The sequence below is a fragment of the Tiliqua scincoides genome, chromosome 12 (genome assembly GCF_035046505.1).
Source record: "Tiliqua scincoides isolate rTilSci1 chromosome 12, rTilSci1.hap2, whole genome shotgun sequence".
NCBI lineage: Eukaryota > Metazoa > Chordata > Lepidosauria > Squamata > Scincidae > Tiliqua > Tiliqua scincoides.
In genome coordinates this window covers 17047285-17067646 of record NC_089832.1, presented here as the reverse complement: position 1 = coordinate 17067646, position 20362 = coordinate 17047285, and the positions used below count along the sequence as shown (strand labels likewise).

The 20362-nt window shown below is 46.5% G+C and overlaps 1 protein-coding gene and 1 pseudogene across 1 annotated transcript in view; one reads left to right on the top strand and one right to left on the bottom strand.

The window, feature by feature from the left end:
* The window catches only part of CAPN6 (calpain 6), a 52181-nt gene extending 33082 nt beyond the window's left edge, over positions 1 to 19099 (top strand). The window contains 8 exon segments of the mRNA XM_066640010.1: positions 4456 to 4649; positions 6855 to 6932; positions 8224 to 8419; positions 9163 to 9285; positions 10547 to 10749; positions 11699 to 11820; positions 15514 to 15650; positions 16803 to 19099. Coding sequence (XP_066496107.1) covers positions 4456 to 4649; positions 6855 to 6932; positions 8224 to 8419; positions 9163 to 9285; positions 10547 to 10749; positions 11699 to 11820; positions 15514 to 15650; positions 16803 to 16985 — 1236 coding nt within the window. The 3' untranslated portion in view covers positions 16986 to 19099.
* Positions 17215 to 17334, bottom strand: LOC136663532 (5S ribosomal RNA; annotated as a pseudogene).
* Positions 19100 to 20362: the final 1263 nt, after the last annotated feature.

Sequence of the window (20362 nt, the reverse complement as noted above, 5' to 3'; positions counted from 1 at the left end):
TGTTATTATGTCAGTTTCATCTAGTGAGGAAACTCACATATTTAGCTGACACTGAAACTGACACTTTAGCTGCTCTTCAGGCATGCAGCAACAAAACGGACGAAACTGACTAGACTCCAGCAGGGGCTCCGTACATTAAAGGGGGTGTCTGTCAGACGCTTCCTTCCCCCCTGGTAGATCTCCGGGCCTTGCTGGGTTTCAAAGTAGCTCTCGAGCCAAAAAAGTGTGAGCACCCCTGATCTAGATTCTTTAATAAGTCCTTTGTTATATAATCTGAGTGGAGTCCAACACACTCTGAAAATAATTTTTTTTTTTTTTTGCTACGTTAGACGTAAACGAAGGTTCATAGAAATGTCACATATATTTTTGCTGTAATGAAACGTGAGTTTGATATGGTCGCTGAGGCAACTATTGAGAATGATGGGGACCAAGACGTTACCAGGTGCCCCTGGGCCAATTTCTCAGCTTGCTTCTTGCTGAGCCTGTCACTTCTTCTCAACCAAGTTCCTTTTGGAAAAATAAAAATTTAAAAGAAAGCTTTCAAAGGCAGCACCTGAGAACTCCTGCTGGTGACAAGACATCCCCGTTCCTGCTATAACGGGCGCTCCAATCCCCCTTGATTACCTCCCCCCCACCATGGTTTTGGCTTAACAAAGGTCACATGTCTATATCAATTCACCCCCCTCAAGGAAAATCCCTGTCACTGTAGCTATACCTACTGCCACAGGATGGTTTATTATTTTCACCTTAGAAAGGCATTCCACTGCCCCCCTTCCCACGTCTAACAAGCACTCAAGACCCAAAGTCCACTTGCAACCTGACTGCTACAATTAGCCTGTGGCAAGTACACGGCAAGGGGCCAATTTGTCCATGGGTGGTTGTGGAGAGTCCCTCTCTTGACTGTCGTTAGTTCTGCTGCTGAATTAATCAAAGACTTGTGCCCCTGCAAATGCCTCTTTGGGGCACGACAGCTCGATCGATTCAATGTGGAGGATAAAGGCAGAGCCCATCACAGTTTTCCTCCTATAGGAAAAACAAAGGATGTTGCAGGCGCTTTCCATTTTGCTACATCCCGGAGTTTTCAGTTCAATGAGAGAAGGAGAACCATCCCTTGGTTCCTCCAAACAGCCAGAGCTTCTGTACTTTTGAACATGCTCAGGCAGAACTCACTTAACGAGTCACTTTTTAAAGATCTTTTCTTTTAAAGAGCATATGTTGCGATTCGTGGTTGACGCTGTGTTCACGGGGTCTTTCCAAGCACTGCAGTCCTAACGGGAAGACATGGTGTTGTAAGCCTTTGCGCTGTCATGGAAACACAGTCTTATTTGTGACGAGCACACAAGTGATGAATTTCCGAGTGTGAGACCCGCATGAGAAATGGCTCCAGGGCTCAGAGATAACTGATGAACGGATTCTCTGTGAGATGTTGTGCAGGAAGTATGCTGAGGTCTTGGCCAGCAGCTTGAGTCTGACAGTGTGAAGATTGCTCAACTTTTTTGTGTACCTCTTTCTTGCCCTTCGCACGAGCTTTCTATTAAATCTGCTATTACACTAATACAGATGGGAAAGGGACCGACCCCCCCCCCAAAAAAAAAAAATGTTTTACTGGACTCCTGTCTGGTTTTAAGCTCCATAAGGAGTCAGGGTCTGTTTGTATCTCAAAAACATGCCCACAAACATCTCCAATATTTGAAATAATTTCATAGTTCAGACTGTTTTTCCAATTTTATTCCAACTTTCTCCGGGGCAGCCCATGTGGTTCCCTTTCCCGATCCTTCTCAATTTAGTCAGACACACATTGCAGGTTCAGTGATGAGATGGAACAAGAAGGACTAGCTAGCCCGGGGGTGTCAAACTCGTTTCGTACAGCAGTCCAAACGGCGCTTTCATGGCACCTGCTGAGGACCAGAAGTGATGTCACTAAGCAGGAAGTGAGATAGTTGATGATGACCTGAAATACACACTTCGCTGTCAGCGCAATGCAATTCTGATACCCTTCAAGATATGAGTCGAGAGCCCAATGATCGAGCCCCATCACTCCTTCACCCTGTTAACATCCCCTCCCTGCTCTTCCCCCGCCAACTTCCACCTCCCATGTTGGCCTACATGCTCAGTCCATTGCTCCATTCGCTGGTGGGACCAGCCAAGACCAGGCTCAGGCCTTCCTACCAGTGCTGTAGGAAAGCACATGGTGCAGTCCTAACCAACTTTCCGCACTGCACAGACCTGGCTGTACCAATGTGATGTGCACTACATCCTATAGTGGGGAGGCACTCAAAGGAGCCTTCTCAAGGTAAGTGCGTGTTTGTTACCTTACCTTGGGACTGCATTGTGGCTAGGTCAGTGCTGGAAAGTTGGTTAGGATTGCACCCACACTGTCACAACATTATTTAGGGCATGTTTGTGACAGTGTGCGCCAGTGCAGCAGCCACTCCATAGGATTGTGCCATGAGACACCTTTGCCAAAATTGCATTATACCATAGTACTTGTGATGCAACATCTAGAGACATCCCTGATGTCCTTCAGGGGCATCAATGTGATGCTATGATGAAAAAGGACATTGAATAGTTGCTTAATGTTCCATTAAATTGTGTATAAAACCCTGCTTTACAGTGAGATACAATACGGGGGAGGAGGAAGCACTGAGGGAAGAATCTCAAGCTGCATTGAAGACAAAAGAAAGTGCTGGATTCTGTGTTTCTACTTCAGACAGGCCCATAGCCAGGATTCTGGAGGTGGGGGGGGGCTATTTTTCAAGGGGGGCAATGATGTCAGGTATCTATACTGGTGGGCAAAATGAAAGGATAAGTCTGGAGAAACATCAAATACCCAAAACTCCCCCCCAATTTCATGAAGAGAAAATAACTTGGGTTTTTTGGGGAAACATGCACTCATTATCTGTAAAGCAATAATAATTTGCATAGAATAAATGCATCTCTGCAGGCAACGTAAAACGTATTTGCCTACATAGAAATAACATACAACATATCCTTTCATTTACACACCAGTGGAATACACAGGCCTACAACCCTGCAAAAGTGTTGCAGGTAGTATTTACTTGTATTGAAAGTGCCTATTTAACACCTATCTAGCACCTATCTAACACTTATATAGCGCCTATCTAGCGCCAGTCTAACACCTATATAGCACCTATCTAACGCCTATCTACTGCCTATTTAGCGCCTATGTAGTGCCTATATAGCACCTATCTACCTATATAGCACCTATCTAACATCTATATAGTGCCTATCTAACACCTAACACCTATCTGCCACCTATATAGCACCTATCTAGCACCTATCTAACACCTATATAGCACCTAATGCCTACCACCTATATAGCAACTATCTAACACCTATATAGCGCCTATCTAACATCTATATAGCGCCTATCTAACACCTATATAGTGCCTATCTAATGCCTACATAGCGCCTAACAACTATATAGCGCATATCTAACGCCTATCTACCACCTATATAGCATCTATCTAACACCTATCTAGCGCCTTTCTATCGCCCATATAGCACCTATCTAACACCTATATAGCGCCTATATAGCGCCTATATAGCACCTATAGCCAGGCACCTGAACTAACACCTGCCTGGACTTGGAGCCCAGGTCTACCTATTTGGGTAGACCTGGGCTCCTGATGAGCTTAAAGCCTCTGTTTGCTGGATGGGTAGACCTGGGCTCCCATTCCAGCCAATCTCACCCAGTGGGTGTTCCCCTGACACCTGATTTTGCTCTCCATCCTGGCAGGTGCCCTTCCCTGCTGGCAGGACAGTTGGGGGGGGGGTATGCACCCTGGATCCGTCCCTGCTTAGAACCTCTCCCACACTTAAGTTCTTGGTTCTCTTTAGCTCAAATGCTTTCCATGTTTCCCTCCCACCAGAAAAGGGGTTTCCCCAGCCCCCAAGCAGCAGCCATTAATTTTAAAAGTATATCTGAAAGGCAAGAACCTGCCCCCAAGATTTCTCCAAACAGAAGCATTTCTCCCTGCCCCCCCCCCACAGCAGTACCATTATAGTAATTAGCATGTTCCACAGCAGAAGAAACAGCACCCTCCCTTCCCCCAGCCAGTACAAGGAGAAATCTCTCCCAACCTTCTTGTAGCTGCTCTTGACCAGCCCCATGTGCTCTGGATGGGGGCAGGGTGACCAGAGGTCATGACTTCCAAGGCGCCCCCCCCCAGAACCCTGTTCTACTCACTCTACACACATGCACTCTCTCTCCTCCCCAATCCCTGCCAGAAGCACTGAGCCGTCTTCCTTCCTGTGCACAAAAAATGTGGTAGAAAGGCTTCAAAATCACCCCCAACTGATGCCAGATTTGATTAAGAGGACAGGTTTGGAAAAAATGCTAGAGGGGGAAACTGCTGGGCACCCCCACCCCAGGTACGGCCCTGACTTCAGAGAAGACACTTTTAACGCTTTCATATTTATCTCCTGCCACAGCCGTCATCGGCTAACGACTTCGAGACTGAGACGGCCATGGGCTTAATCAAGGGCCATGCCTACTCGGTGACCGCAGTCCAGAAGGTTCGTCTAGGAGAAAAGCTCCTGTCACGTCTCAAGTCCGAGAAACTCTTCATGATCAGGTTGAGGAATCCCTGGGGAAAGACGGAATGGATCGGTGCTTGGAGCGACGAGTAAGCAGTGCCCAGAGAAGCTTGTTGCTTTCTGAAGGTTCTACAAGTTCTTTTGAGGAGGCCACAAAAGGATTGCTGTTGAGTGTAGAAATGAGGACAATATTTAATCGGTCAGGTTAATTGATTAAAACGGAGGTTCCCAAAGTGTGTGTTGCGATGCCTTCGGGTCCTGTGGCACACTCACAAAGGTGTTGCAAGACGTCCACCTACCTGTTCCTCCAGGTGCTGCCATATTGGTGTTGGCAACCTTCAGTCTTGAAAGACTCTGGTATCGCGCTCTGAATGGTGGTTCTGGAACAGCTGAAGTGCCAATTCAGGAGTGACAATCCCTTAATTGACAATTTGGGAGTGACAATCCCTTAAGGCCAATTCAGGAGTGACAATGCCATATTGGATCTCACATAATCTTGTGATATCCAGGATGGTGGTGCCCAAATCCATGGTGGCGAGATTTGGGTGCTACCATCTTGGATCTCACAAAATCTCACAAGATTTGGGTGCTGCCCTCTTGGGTATTGCAAGATTTCACCAGATCCAAGACAGTGGTACCTGACTGAGGAGGCTGCAGGGGTGTCGTGACCCAGGTAAGTTTGGGAACCACTGGCTTAAAAGTAATGTTAATGCATTCATTATGTTTTCCGCATAGTGACGCTAATATTCTTAATGTTCTTATATATTCTTATAAAATATTCTTAATATTTTTATAAAGTATTCTTAATATTTTAATTCAGTACTTCTCCCTGCATGCTGAAACACTTGATATACACCATCTCAGTAATTCCTGAAGCCACTGTAGTCTAAGGTTAAATGAGAAGGAGTTCTCCATTCTGCAGAGCTCTCCCAGCTTGTCTCGAGTGCTAAAACAGCCTCAGGGCAAGAGGAACTCACCATCTCCAGTTTGCACAAAACTCCCTGCTCACTTATGACCGAACCACCATTAGCTCCACTTAGATTTAATTGAGTGTGGGCGAGGATTGTCTCCAATGGCAATAATGACTGCATGATTTCTGAGTCGCCCCCCTCCCAACCAATTCCCATCCTCCTGCCCCCAGCATTTCACAGAGACAACTTGCTGGACAAGTTGGTAGATCTGTTTGTTTATAATAATAAATTAGATCCCCGAGTCATGCCAAAAGGTATAGCGCAATGGAAGATTTTTGGCCTGCATGTCGTGCTTCTTGAAGTTGAAAATTAGTAATGGAAAATCCCATTAAAAGTGTTATTTCTCAGAAGTGAAGAGCTAACCTCAGATGAATGACAAAACAGAGGAATCTATTTTCTCTGCTCATTAAGAGACAGTTTGGGAAACATGCCCCTCGCTCATTGAAGTGACTCAAGCAGACAGTTTCTCCTCTCTTGGCTCTTGTACTTCCTGAGGAGGAATGTCTTAAAAGTCTTTGGCCTGTGGAATTCTCCTTCAAGCTTCCTGGCCAACAGTTGGAGCGTCAAGAAGAATTTATTCCTGCTGATTTAGTACACAGTTGGTGGAGGCCACTTCCAACTCTGGGATTCGACGAAAACATCTACAGTATTCCATCCATGGATTTGAGCATCCATGAATAACAAGCCTGCAGAGAGGGCCTCCGAGGACGTCCCAAACGAGCCTGGAGGTGGCTTCTAGTCATGTCCGAGAGGTGTTCTGAGGCACGGAGCGGCTGTTTGTGGCCTTCCTGCACCTCAGAAGGCTTCAAGGTTGTGACTGGAAAGCAATTCCAGTTTGCTGGTGTAAACCAGTTGTGTCTGGGAGGCTTCTGAGAAGGCTTGGGGGCCACGAGTGACCTCTGGATACACATAGCCCCCAGATAAACATCTGCAACACCCATTCATGCTTCCCCACAGATATCATTATGCATGGAATTCTGTATCCATGAGGGGTCCTGGAATGGATCTCCCACGGATACGGAGGGCTCATTGTACAAATATTTGATCATATCTACTTTTGGAGGTTGGTTTAATAGTAAGGATGAAGCCGTGACTCTTTGTGGAAGGGTCATATCTGAAGGACAGAAGACATGCTTTGGGTTCAGAGGGGCCTATTTATAAGCCCTGGTATCTCTTGGCTGATAAAAAAAAAATCTCACAGGGGTTGGGAATGACCTTCGTTTGAGACAGCTGAGTGGACAATTCCAGATTAAGTGAACCAGCTCAGTATAAAACAGCTTCATATGTTCTTATGGCTAAAAGGAAACTTTTTTCCGCCCCCAGTTCAGAGGAGTGGACGAAAGTGAGCCGAGGCGAGCGCAAGAAATTAGGACTCACCGTTGAAAACGATGGCGAGTTCTGGTGAGCAAGGAAGTGTGGTGATAAAGAAGTAATTTGGGATATTTTTCACTCATGACTAAAGGTGTTTGTTTTTGTTGATAATGTCATAAAAACACAAAGCACCACGTTTTGGTGTTAAAGATTTTCTCCAGCAATTAAAATAGACCGCTTTTCCAGTTAGAAATAATACTGTGGCTGCATCCAGGGTCTCTGAAAGGAATTTTATGAGGGGGTACAAAGTTTCTTTTGGGCCCTTTTGCAAAGGGGGAGAGATGAAATAGAGCGGGGGAGGGTGGTGATGGGCTAGCAGAATGGGAGGAAGGGGCGAAGCAGGTTGAGGGGAGGGTAGAACACAGCTGGAGAAGTCTTTGGAGCCCAGGTCTACCCATCCATGTGGCATCAGTCGTGTTCCCAGCATCCCCGGTGATGGTAGTGTCCAAGTCTGATAGGAAAATGTCAGATCCCAGGAAATTTCTGGGCCCCCTCCATCAGCTCCTGGACCCCCCTTTAGACCCTGGGCCCGGGTACAAATTACCCCCTTTACCCCCCTCTCCTAGGCCCTGGCTGCATCTGTAGTGCACTTTTAAAGTGTTTACAATGAATAAAAATGAGAACTCAGAATAAAAACATATAACACTGCTTTCTGCCTTTTAAAAAAAATTTTCAAATCACAAAATCTGTGAAAAAAATAAAACCGTTTAATCTGTGAAAATCTGTGAAAAAATAAAACCATTGGAGGAGGAGTATATACCACTTTTCAACAAGAGTAGTTCATAAATCAGTTTACATAGTAAAAACCCTTCTTGTTATCTGCTAGGGTTAGCTCCTGGAAACCCTAGTGGATAGCGAATTTGCAGATAAACTGTTGATCCTATGGCATTAGGTGCAAGGGGTACCCTAAGAGGAAAGAGGTACCTTCCCTGCCATCAGAAGAATCCAGGAGAGACCCTCAGGAAGTTGACCGATTGCAGCAGGAAGTGCCAAAAGATCTCTGAATGCTACAGAGATCTTCCAGAGGCTGCCGGGACCTGAGAATGGCACCCAAAACCAGCTCAGATCCCTTTAAAACTGGCAGAAGCTTTCACCAGCCATTTTAAGGGGGTCCACGCTGGTCATAAGAGCCATTCCGATGGTCCCTGCAGCCTCTGGAAGGTCTTTGCTGAGTGGATAAATGAGAACAGAGGTTTGCATATAAAGAGAACTGACTGTAAATCATTTTTTTAAAAGCTATGGCATTGCTTTCGTATTTTACATACGTTTCTCCGCAATTTCGGTGCCTTGATGTTCTTTTGTAATCTGTTCCATTGGTCAGGATGACTTTTGAAGACTGGTGCAAGAACTTCACCCATGTCGATCTCTGCCGGATCGTGAACACAGCCCTGTGTAGTATCCATAAAACCTGGGAAATGATAATGATGCGTGGCTCGTGGAGAAGGAACCCAGACCCCTTGTTAAACCGTGCTGGAGGGTGTTTAAATAACAAAAGCAGCTTCTTGCAGAACCCACAGGTGGGAGCCCATTTATCATCATATTTTTCCATATTAGCATAATATTAATGAGGCTCTAATTGAATGTCAGTGTTGAGTTCTGGCCCATCCATTCTTGTTTGCCATGATAAATTACTGGAGACCTCACAGTACTTTTTTGGGACCGTTTTGGAGGTGTTCAGTCCAATGGGATGTCTGGTCATCTTTTCTGTCTTGCAGGTGGGCCCTAAAATTTCCATGGTAGCTCCTCAGACCACGGCTTTTAAATATTTCTATCTCACTGTTCTGTCCTGCACACCCCTATGTTTAGTTCCCAGCATAGGTCATCAACCATGACAGCCAAAGCTGTTTCTGTCCCAGATCCTAGCCAAAATCAGATTAGCATCCATCCATCCATCCATCCATCCATCCATCCATGCATCCCTTCCTTTCCAAATTGAATGGGGGGGGGGGCTTCTATCTATCCCTTCCTTGCCCTCATAGCCAGCCAGCCAGCCAGCCAGCCCATCTATCCATCTATCTAGCTAGCTAGCTATCCAGCTAGCTAGCCAGCCAGCCAGCCCATCTATCTATTTATCTATCCCTTCCTCTCCAAATTGAATTTGGGGGGGGGGGTGTGCTTCTATCTATCCCTACCTTGCCCTCCTATCTATCTATCTATCTATCTATCTATCTATCTATCTATCTATCTATCTATCTATCTATCTATCTATCGAGATGTCATCCATATTAGCTCCATCGTTTCTTTCCTTCCTTCTTTTTAGTACATCTTTGATGTTAAGAAGGTGGAGGACAAGGTACTTGTCTGCCTGCAGCAGAAGGATCGGCGCATCTTCAAGAAAGAAGGGAAACAAGATAACTTTGTTATTGGCTTTGAGATCTTCAAGGTAGGGTTCTTCATGGCATTCTGATCTTATGCAGGACACTCAAAGTAACCACATTAATCTTTTGTTATTGCTCCAATGTGGTAGATGCACCTTCTCTCCTACCGACACTCTAAAGCTGCTCCTGTGTGTATATTAACAGTAGATAAGGATAAGAAGCAGCCCATATGTTGAAGCCCAATGGACAGGGCTAGCATTTAGCTCTCTTCCTCTGACCTCAGGGTGCAAGGTTCTTCCCCTCCTTTTGTCCTCACAACAACCCTGTGAGGTGAATGAGACTGAGAGATCATGACTGGTCCAAGGCCACCCCAGGAAGCTTTGAGGCTGAGCGGAAATTTGAACAATCTTCCAGATCTCTTCAACTACTACCGCTATCCTGGCTCTCAAGACATTCTTGTGCCTGAGGCAGCTGCCAAGGGCTGCTCTAGCCCACCACTTTTATCTTCTGCACACACCCTCATCTGCCCCATTCTCATCTCCCTTTTCAAATCCAAGACACAGGAGGAGGGGGGGTTTTTTTTGGAGGTGGTGAGTAGAGCCTGGGGTCCCCACCAATCCTCTATGTCAGATGACCATCTTGGGCAGCCCTGTGGGCCAGCCTTTCCAATGGATGTCAAACTGGTGATATCCACTCAAGGTCACTTTCCTTATGGGGCTTATGGGGCTGGGGCACTTACCTTATGAGGAAAGGCTACGGCGTTTGGGCCTCTTCAGCCTAGAAAAGAGACGCCTAGAAAAGAGGACATGATTGAGACATACAAAATTATGCAGGGGATGGACAGAGTGGTTAGGGAGATGCTCTTTACACTCTCACTTAACACCAGAACCAGGGGACAGCCACTAAAATTGAGTGTTGGGAGAGTTGGAACAGACAAGAGAAAATATTTCTTTACTCAGCGTGTGGTCGGTCTGTGGAACTCCTTGTCACAGGATGTGGTGCTGGCGTCTAGCCTGGACGCCTTTAAAAGGGGATTGGACAAGTTTCTGGAGGAAAAATCCATTACGGGGTACAAGCCATGATGTGTATGCGCAACCTCCTGATTTTAGAAATGGGCTATGTCAGAATGCCAGATGCAAGGGAGGGCACCAGGATGAGGTCTCTTGTTATCTGGTGTGCTCCCTGGGGCATTTGGTGGGCCGCTGTGAGATACAGGAAGCTGGACTAGATGGGCCTATGGCCTGATCCAGTGGGGCTGTTCTTATGTTCTTATGTCAAGTTTGAGTGAGGAACCAGCTCATTCCTACCTCTGCTTTCCAACCCCAGGTGGAGAGCAACAGAGAATATCGAATGCATGTGATGCACATACAAGAGAAGGTGGCCACGTCTCCGTACATTGACCTGCGGACAATATTTCTGAAGGTGCTTTTCAAGCAAGGCCGCTATGTGCTGATCCCGACCACATTCAGCCCTGGCGTTGAGACCGAGTTCCTCCTGAGGCTATTTACGGATGTGCCCTCAGGGCTCAGGTACCCCCTCTTTCAGGTGGCATGTCTTCTTCTCTGGCTGTTCTACTGCCTAGTCCTAACCATCAGACCTTCCAAGTGTTTGACCAGGGAAAACAGATGTAGCTGTTTTACACAAAGGGGACAAGACGTTCACGGAGTAGTGGTGGCCGAGCTAAATGCACAAGATACTCCAGAAGGAGAGCACTGGCTGAATGAGCCTTTTGTGCTGCCCAGATTTTTGTGAGATTACATTTTCCTGTTCAGTGTATTATTTTGGGTAATAGACAATTGGCTGCAAAGACCCCTCCCGTTCTCCCTTCATTCATGCGTTTTTCCCGGCTGTCCCCTCCAATGTGATTTCCTGTATGGCATTAGATTCAAAGTGTTGCATCCTTGCAAATATTCCCTCTCCCTCCCCCACAAACACTCACCCACTTGCAAACAGTTGCAAATCTCTTTTCGTTCTGTTATGCTCTGGGGCACCTACCTTGGGAGGAAAGGCTACAACATTTGGGGCTCTCCAGTCTAGAAAGAAGGGGTCTAAGGGGGACATGCACACTTTCCTGGGAGTAAGCCCCTTTGTACCCAATGGGGCTTACTTTTGATTAGACATGGAGAGACTTGCCCTATGAGGCATATAAAATTATGCCTGGGATGGACAGGGTGGGATCATCCACTGAAATTGACTGCCAGGAGAACCAGGACAGACGTAAGGAATTATTTCATTCCCCAGTCTATAATTAGTCTGTGGAACTCCTTGCCACAGGATGTTGTGATGGTACCTGGTCTAGATGCAACCTCTGGGTTTCAAAGGTAGTCGATCTCTGAGTGCAGGTGCAAGCGGGTGGCAACAGGATGCTTGTCTTGAGTGCTTCCTGAAGCATCTGATAGACCACTGTGAGATACAGTGGACTAGATGGGCCCTTGGCCTAATCCTGAAGGGGCTTATGTTATGATGTTCTTATTTCAGGGAGCTTAAATTGAGTAAACCCCAACCAACATGCCTTGACATCCTACGTGGTTTCCCTCAGAGGGTCTCTCAAATTAAAGTCCTTTCTGTGGAGGGGCTCCAAAGTCAAGACCGACATGGTGGTAAGTGCACTGGCTAAATCCAAAAGTCTTTGTCATTGTCTCCTGAGTCAGTAGTTTATTCAAATCACTTGACTATCAGTCCTCAGTTTCTCATCATTGAGTGTTGGGAGAGTTAGGACAGACAAAAGAAAATATTTCTTTACTCAGCGTGTGGTTGGTCTGTGGAACTCCTTGCCACAGGATGTGGTGACGGCATCTGGCCTGGACGCCTTTAAAAGGGGATTGGACAAGTTTCTGGAGGAAAAATCCATCACAAGTTACAAGCCATGATGCGTAGGTGCAACCTCCTGATTTTAGAAATCAGAAATGCATCAGCGGAGCATCTGTCTGAATCCACTTTTGGTGAAGGTCTCTAAGTCTGGAAAATTGTTGGGGAAGAGAAAAATAAGAGCTATGCTTGGAAGTCAGGCAGTACCCTCCGCTGACTGCTTTTTTGCCATCAAGCTCAGCCTTCTGTCTTTGAAATCTTCATTTGGCTGCTTTTTGACCCCTCATCTAAACAGTCCCGATGGAGGAAAATTAAGTGTATGTAAGTGTATGTATATATGGAATCTTTATTGGCATTAAAGAAAAGTAAGTGGAAAGAACTGGAAATCAACTAACCATTAGGGGCAACAAAGAGGTCAAGGCCGATTTAGATATGGCTGGACAAACCCAAATGCCGCATGAGTTGGCTGGCTTGGAATGTGGATTTTGTCTTACTCTTTGTGATGGTAAGGAAGGAATTAATAAATAGCAATAAACAAATGATTTAGGTTATTGTTGCAGTACTGGGGAAGAAACTATTTGGAATTCATTGATGATCAGGGGACAGAGACCTAAAGAAAGAAGAGGATATTTCTTAACATCATTAAATTAATATTACTAATATTAACATGCGCTATGAAAATGGCACTGACCACGAGGTGCTGATGTGGTCAGAGTTTTGCCCCAACAGTGAAGGCAGGTTTAAGGATAACAGCTTGGAGCTGTTAACCTAACAGGGACAGGGTAATTCTGGATAATGGCCATGTCAGTGTTCTTCCATCTCATGGCGGTTGGCAACCTTCAGTCTGGAAAGACTATGGTATAAGCCTACAGCACCCAGTATTTCCAGTCGGTCTCCCATCCAAGTACTAACCAGGCCTGACCCTGCTTAGCTTCTGAGATCCGATGAGATTGGGCATGTGCAGGGTAACAATTGCTGTCAATCAGTTGAAGATGTTGACTCTCCAGGAGGTCAATCTGGGATTAGCTGGTTTTCTTTACAGAATCAAGTCGGATTTTTTTTTTGGCTCCTCTGTTAAATTGGCCTTGGCTGGGGAGTTGTTTCACTGACTTTGGACTGACTAAGCAGGTGACAGGGGTAGGGAGGTGTTATTATGACACAGCAGGGAACCAATTAGGAGAGTGATTTAAAGAAGCAGAATTTTCTCCGCTGTACTCCCCAAATATATATGCCGAGCGCCTCCGCCTTCTTCTTTTAAAATACAGGGACAGTTTTTCTGTGGACATTCCCTGGAGGAGGGGAGATGGAGGATTTTATAACTGCTGGTAAATCGTTTAGACAGACTCCTGAAGCTGCCAAACTCTGAGTTGGGGATTTGTCAGTGCACAGCCTTGTGGTCCATGGGAGTACTTAAAGTCTATTACTTAGATTTACAACTCAGGCTTGTAGCCAGTGAACAGGAAACGGGCCTGAACTACCCCTTAGAATGTCTGTGTATATTGCCAGTGTTGATTTTCAGGTCCAAATCAGCCATTTCAGTGGGGCTGGAATTTCTCCCAAAGACCACTTAGTGCAAATATTAATCTTTTCATATGCTACTGTTTTCCCTAGTAACTGCCTGCAGCTCTAGCCACTTTGATCGCCATCAATCAGTTGGGCCTGCTATTGTGTGTGTGTGTGGGGGGGGGGGAGTTGATTACAATTGCCCCCTCCACACCCCACCACCACCTCCCTTTTTTCTTTAAATTTGGGTCAGGACTTGAGTCGTCACTTGAGACTCGAGACTTGACTCAAGAATTTGAGCAAGGACTCGAGAGTTGACTTGAGACTTGGGGTTAGGGAACTGAATGCATCACCGCTTACGTTGTGTTTTCTTTTCAGTCTGGAATAATGAGCCATGGTTTCAGACAGTAGACAAGCCGTCAGATACCAAGAGGCTTAGTGAGGGCAGCAAGCCAGGCAGTGGTTCCATTTCAGCTTCTCAGTGGCCCTGTGCCCGCAACAGAGCAGAACACATTCCATTGCCGTTTTGAAGCAGACATAATCTATCTGAGCAGCGACAACTTGGAATTTTGGCAGTATTGCCCAGAAAGAGTGATGGTTTGTGTAGCAACAGCCTGTAGGGCACTGCAGAGACACCGCAGCTGTGACTTCTGCAGAGAGCATTGGTTTCTAAATTAGGCAACTCCTTGTACTTGCTTCTATGGTTTGTGGATAGATCTGAAAAGATAGTTTCCTCTTGGTGTAAGTAAGCAGAACATTAAAACAAATAGAGATTAATTGCCTTCCTCCTTAGGAAGGAGGCGTGCATTTTCTTTCCCCCAGAAATTACCGAAATAACAAATATGCTCATAAACAGAGCACACAGGCTTAGCAGAAATGGCTGCAACCAGACGTGCTTCCACAGAGCAGAATTATTCTTTGCTGATGGGCTCTGAGGCTCTTTTGGGGAGGCAGTGTCCTGGACCCCCCCCCCTCCAGCAACAGAATCAATCTGATACCGCTTCCTTCCTGGGCTGTCAGTTTCATTTTAATTGTTTAATTAGTCACACAGAGTGTTTTGTTTAGAATCTTATTTGTTTTTTAATACGTACCGTCTTTTGATGCTGATTTTCTGTTTACCTGCATCTTTGCATTTTGATGGGCTGCCTCGAGAGCATACTTGAAGGTGGAGAGACGTGATGGGGTAGTTGAGTGTTGGGAGAGTTAGAACAGGCAAAAGAAAATATTTCTTTACTCAGCGTGTGGTTGGTCTGTGGAACTCCTTGCCATAGGATGTGGGGACGGCGCCTGGCCTGGACGCCTTTAAAAGGGGATTGGACAAGTTTCTAGAGGAAAAATCCATTACAGTTTACAAGCCATGATATGTATGTGAGGGCACCAGGATGACGTCTCTTGTTATCTGGTGTGCTCTCTGGGGCATTCAGTGGGCCGCTGTGAGATCCAGGAAGCTGGACTAGATGGGCCTATGGCCTGATCCAGTGGGGCTGTTCTTATGTTCTTATGGGTTCGGGAGTTGGGCCTAGACCGGGTTTCAAAGCCCTGCTCAGCCACGAAGCTTCCTGGAGAACCTTGGGCCTGTGATGATTTCTCTGCCTCACCTACCTCACAGGGTTGTTGTGAGGACAAAAGGAGGGGGAGGATGTATGTACACCACTCTGAGCGCTTTGGAGGAAGGGTGGTATAAAAATATGAATGAATGAATGAATGAATGAATGGTAGGTATTGCTTACACAGCACATTGTTGTGCCTGCAATATTACTACACTGCTCCCCCTGTAGCTTTGCTACCACCTCTTCCCCCAGTGCTTAACTGGTATTCAGACTCATGATGCTTCTGACCCTGGAAAAGTCATTGTGACTAGTCATGTCTCAACTCACACCTACCTTCTTTTTTCTTCAGGTGTGAAAAGGTGAGCTCATTACCACCTGCCCCAACCATAATCAAATGAGCAAAATCAAAGAATACTTGTGCCTTCTTTCCAGGTGCAAATCCTTACCTTATCATCAAGTGTGAGAAGAGCAAGGTCCGCTCTCCCGTGCAGTCTGGCACCGTCAACCCCATTTTCAACGCGCAAGCCATTTTCTACCGAAGGAATGTTCAGCAACCTATAATTGTCCAGGTAAGAAACAGTGACAATCCCTTCCATTGTTGTTGTTGTTGGCAACCTTCAGTCTCGAAGGACTCTGGTATCACGCTCTGAATGGTGGTTTTGGAACAGCGTCTAGTATGGCTGAAGAGGCCGATTCAGGAGTGAAGATCCCTTCCACGCCGGGAGCAAGTGCAGTCTGTCCCTGGTCTGTCTCCCTGGCTATGGGCCTTCCTTCTTTGCCTCTTAGCCTCAGACTGTTGGCCAAGTGTCTCTTCAGACTGGGAAAGGCCATGCTGCACAGCCTGCCTCCAAGCGGGCCGCGCAGAGGCCAGGGTTTCCCACTTGTTGAGGTCCACTCCTAAGGCCTTCAGATCCCTCTTGCAGATGTCCTTGTATCGCAGCTGTGGTCTACCTGTAGGGTGCTTTCCTTGCACCAGTTCTCCATAGAGGAGATCCTTTGGGATCCGGCCATCATCCATTCTCACGACATACCCAAGCCAACGCATATGCAAGCATTCCAAGTATATGCAAGTATTCCAAAATATGGAAACAGCCAATATCCAAAACGCTTCCAGTCCCAAGCATTTTGGATACGGGATGCCCAACCTGTACTTTAAAAGATGTGAGAGGGGTGGCGGCCAGGAAGAGGGCCTTCTCGGTGGTGGCCCCCGAACTGTGGAATACCCTCCCCTCAGAACTGAGAACTGCTCCCTCGTTGCTAACATTTCGGCGTGGACTGAAGACCTTTTTATTTCAAAAAGCTTTTAATTGTTGACAGGCTGGCTGGCATTCTTGCTTTTTATGTGAAAATCCACGGGGTTTGTTTGTTTGTTTTTAGATTTTTTTAATTATGTAAATTGCTGTTAATTGTTTTTAATGTTGCCCGTTGGGCAAAAAGGAGGGGTACAAATTAATAAAATAAATAAATAAATAAATAAATAAATAAATAATAAAAGGCATTGAAATAGGTTGAACTGCTGTGGCTTCTACACCCACTTCTTTGCAGCTTGAATCGCATATTTCTCCATAAACCCCAGAGATATTCACAGGTCCTGTGAATCAGAATCCTCTAATTCACGCAGGGGATCTTTGACCCTTCACAGTGCGGGGGGCGGGGGGGGGGGGAGGCCAGTCAATCTAGCAGCAATCCTTTGCTTTTCTGTTTTTTAAAATCTCTTTTAGGTTTGGCACAGCCACGTCACATGTGACCGGTTTTTGGGACAAGTGCTGCTGACAGCCTCACCCAGCGATCCCAGAGAACCACAGAAGCTCCGGCTCCGGGGCAAAGGCAGGCCCGAAGCAGAGGAGATGCCGGGTCACATCACTGTCAAGGTGCTTTCCAGCGATAACCTCCAGGAGCTATAAATACCAACGGCTGATAGGCCCAGACGAGGCTGTCACCTCACAGCGTAGCAAGGGACCTTTGGTAGTAACAAAGCACTGATTGCGTGTGGGAGTGGCTTGCATTGCACAGACCCTTCTCGGGTTGTGTCTGGGCCACAAAGAAAGACTTCGTAGAAGAGACAGAAGCAGTTATTCAATCCGTATGCCTTTAATTGGTTGGCAACCTTCAGTCTCGAAAGACTATGGTAGAAGCCTACAGCACCTGGTATTCCCAGGCGGTCTCCCATCCAAGTACTAACCAGGCCTGACCCTGCTTAGCTTCCGAGATCAGATGAGATCAGGCATGTGCAGGGTAACAGTTGCTGCTCAATCCGTATGCCTTTAATTATCCCCTGGGGGCTGGGGATAAGAATAGGCCCTCAGTTTGGCTGTACTTGTCGTAAGAGGCGACTAAACAGCCACCGGGTAGATGGGACTCGTCAGCCTGGGAAGGCAGCTCATCTGAGAGAAGGAAAACTCTGATCCCAAACCTCCACTGCCTTGTGGCTACATCCAGTTATGGAAAAGGCTTCAGGAGTCAACCTCGAGGCAGAATCCGGAGCCAGAGTCCGTGAGGCAGTTCATGGCTGAACACAGTCACGTTCTGGCAACTCCTGCGACGCCGCTAGAACCAACCGTATTGGCCTCTGCCTTTCCATTGGACCATTTCAGCGACGTGGAGAGGGGGGATTTGCTGCATGGGAAACAGTCTGTCCTCCATATCTACTTTACTCAGGCTTCGCGCACTGGAGAGGACACTCTTTTCCAGAACCACCATTCAGAGCGCGATACCATAGTCTTCCGAGACTGAAGGATGCCAACAATGCCTTGAATTGCTCTTTCTCCATATGTTACCCTGCACATGCCTGATCTTGTCTAATCTCGGAAGCTAAGCAGGGTCAGGCCTGGTTAGTACTTGGACGGGAGACCGCCTGGGAATGCCGGGTGCTGTAGGCTTATACCATGATCTCGGAAGCTAAGCAGAGTCAGGCCTGGTTAGTACTTTTATGGGAGACCGCCCGGGAATACCAGGTGCTGTAGGCTTACACCATAGTCTTTCGAGACTGAAGGTTGCCAACCATCTATATGGAGGAATATATATATATATATATATATATATATATATATATATATATATATATATATATATATATGCATTTTGAGCCCATTCTACTGAAATGGGCAGGACGACATTAACTTCCAGGATGAAGGGTTGGCATTTATGGGACCGCAAGGATCAGTTGTGTGACTGACAGCTGAGTCCTAATCAATTTCCAGCAATACAGCCCAGAGGAAGGGAACAAAGGCTCCCTTACTGCAGAACCCAGCAGGCACCCCTTTGGCATGGCTGCATCCATTGGTTGCTTGGGATTGGTCTGTGAATCCTTGAGCACCCAGAGGAGCGATCAGAGTTCTGGAAGGGCATCTGAGCTTGAACAGCTTTCCGCTATCTATATAATAACTGCATGGTAAGTCTCAGCTGCATTTCAAGTATGCTAGCAATAATAACCACACATTTACTTTGTATTAAATGCCATAACCATCAAAATAGTGGCTACATTTAACGCATCGGAGGATCTATCCCACCGCCGCAACTTAAAGATCAAATGTCAGGACATTCAACACAGTGCTTGCAGTTCTGGCGGCAGGGGGCACACTGTCACAAACAGGATTTCGGTTGACTCGTTCCCACACTACCAAGGTGCATCCGAGCTAGCTTTACCGTGTCACTGACCGTAGCTCTGACCACACCGTCAATGTACCGTCATTGACCGTAACTCTGTCGATATTATAGATCAGTGTTTCTCAACCGATGGAACTTGTACCACTGGTGGTACTTGAGGTGGTGTGTGGTGGTCCTCGCGGGACCCCCAGACCCCTGCTGTGTGGTTGCAGCTCAGAATACAAGTGGCTGGGAGGACCGGTTTGGTTTGGCACGTTGCGCAGTCCTAATGTGGACTGGTTGGATCTAGCAAACTGAACCGCTGTCCTGATTCGGTTTCTCTCTCTTGACTGCCACATGGGCTTTCACCACATCGTAGAGATCCCATCCTGAATAAGAGCAAATCCAAATAAAATTAATACATGGATTTAAACCTTTGCATTAGTTTGCTTCCTATTTCTCAAAGACAAATTGCTTCTGAATTGCCATATTTAGTAGTCGAAGCCTGAGAATTAACATTACGGGTTACAAGCCATGATGTGTATGTGCAACCTCCTGGTTTTAGAAATGGGCTATGTCAGATGCAAGGGTGGGCAACAGGATGCAGGTCTCTTGTTATCTGGTGTGCTCCTTGGGGCATTTGGTGGGCTGCTGTGAGATACAGGAAGCAGGGCTAGATGGGCCTATGGCCTGATCCAGTGGGGCTGTTCTTATCTTCTTAACTACAATTCCCAGGAAGCCTTGCAGGTCTCTTGTTCTCTGGTTCCCTGGGGCATTTGGTGGGCCGCTGTGAGATACAGGAAGCTGGACTAGATGGGCCTATGGCCTGATCCAGTGGGGCTGTTCTTATGTTCTTAACTACAATTCCCAGGAAGCCTTGCAGGTCTCTTGTTCTCTGGTGTGCTCCCTGGGGCATTTGGTGGGCCGCTGTGAGATACAGGAAGCTGGACTAGATGGGCCTATGGCCTGATCCAGTGGGGCTGTTCTTATGTTCTTAACTCTATTTTTGGCCTGGTTCCTTTGGAAGTAAGTGCTCGTCTGAGTCAACTGGCAGCCGACTCTTGGAAACTCCCCCTCTTGTGCTCCACATCTTGCCTGCCATTGGTTTGCAAGGCTGAGCTCAAGTTGTCTATTGTAAATTTCTTTTATACCTCTACATTCTACAGAGCTTGACTGTGATCCTGCCCCCCCCCACCCAAAAAAAAAATTTCCAACTGGGCTCTGCAATAAGGCCAGCCCCACAAGTGATTTATGCTGCAGTACTAGGCACAAAACTTGGATGTGCCTCCCAGATTGGTGTGCTGGGTGAACATGGAGAAGAGTGCGCTGGTGCTCACCTCAGTTTTTCAAAGACAGGCAAATGTTTGCGAAGTTACAAGGGGACACTAACTGCGCTGGGAATGCTCAATGTTAAGACAAACATATCTACTTTTTTCCATCTTATGATCTTGGCCTTTCTCTTTTTTTTTGAATCAGTTTATTCACATTTGTGTTTTGAAATCATAACTCTTCAGGGGGTTGTTTACTTCAAGTGAGAAATGAATCTGGAGCACAGTTTGGCGGGACTCCTGCGTGTGAATGCTGAATGGCTGCAGAAACTGCCATGTGTATGGTTTGTTGTTGGAAAGTAGACTAGTAATTAATTATTATTATTATTATTCCGAGAGCCAGGGTTTCGGGAATTGGACTTGGAAGA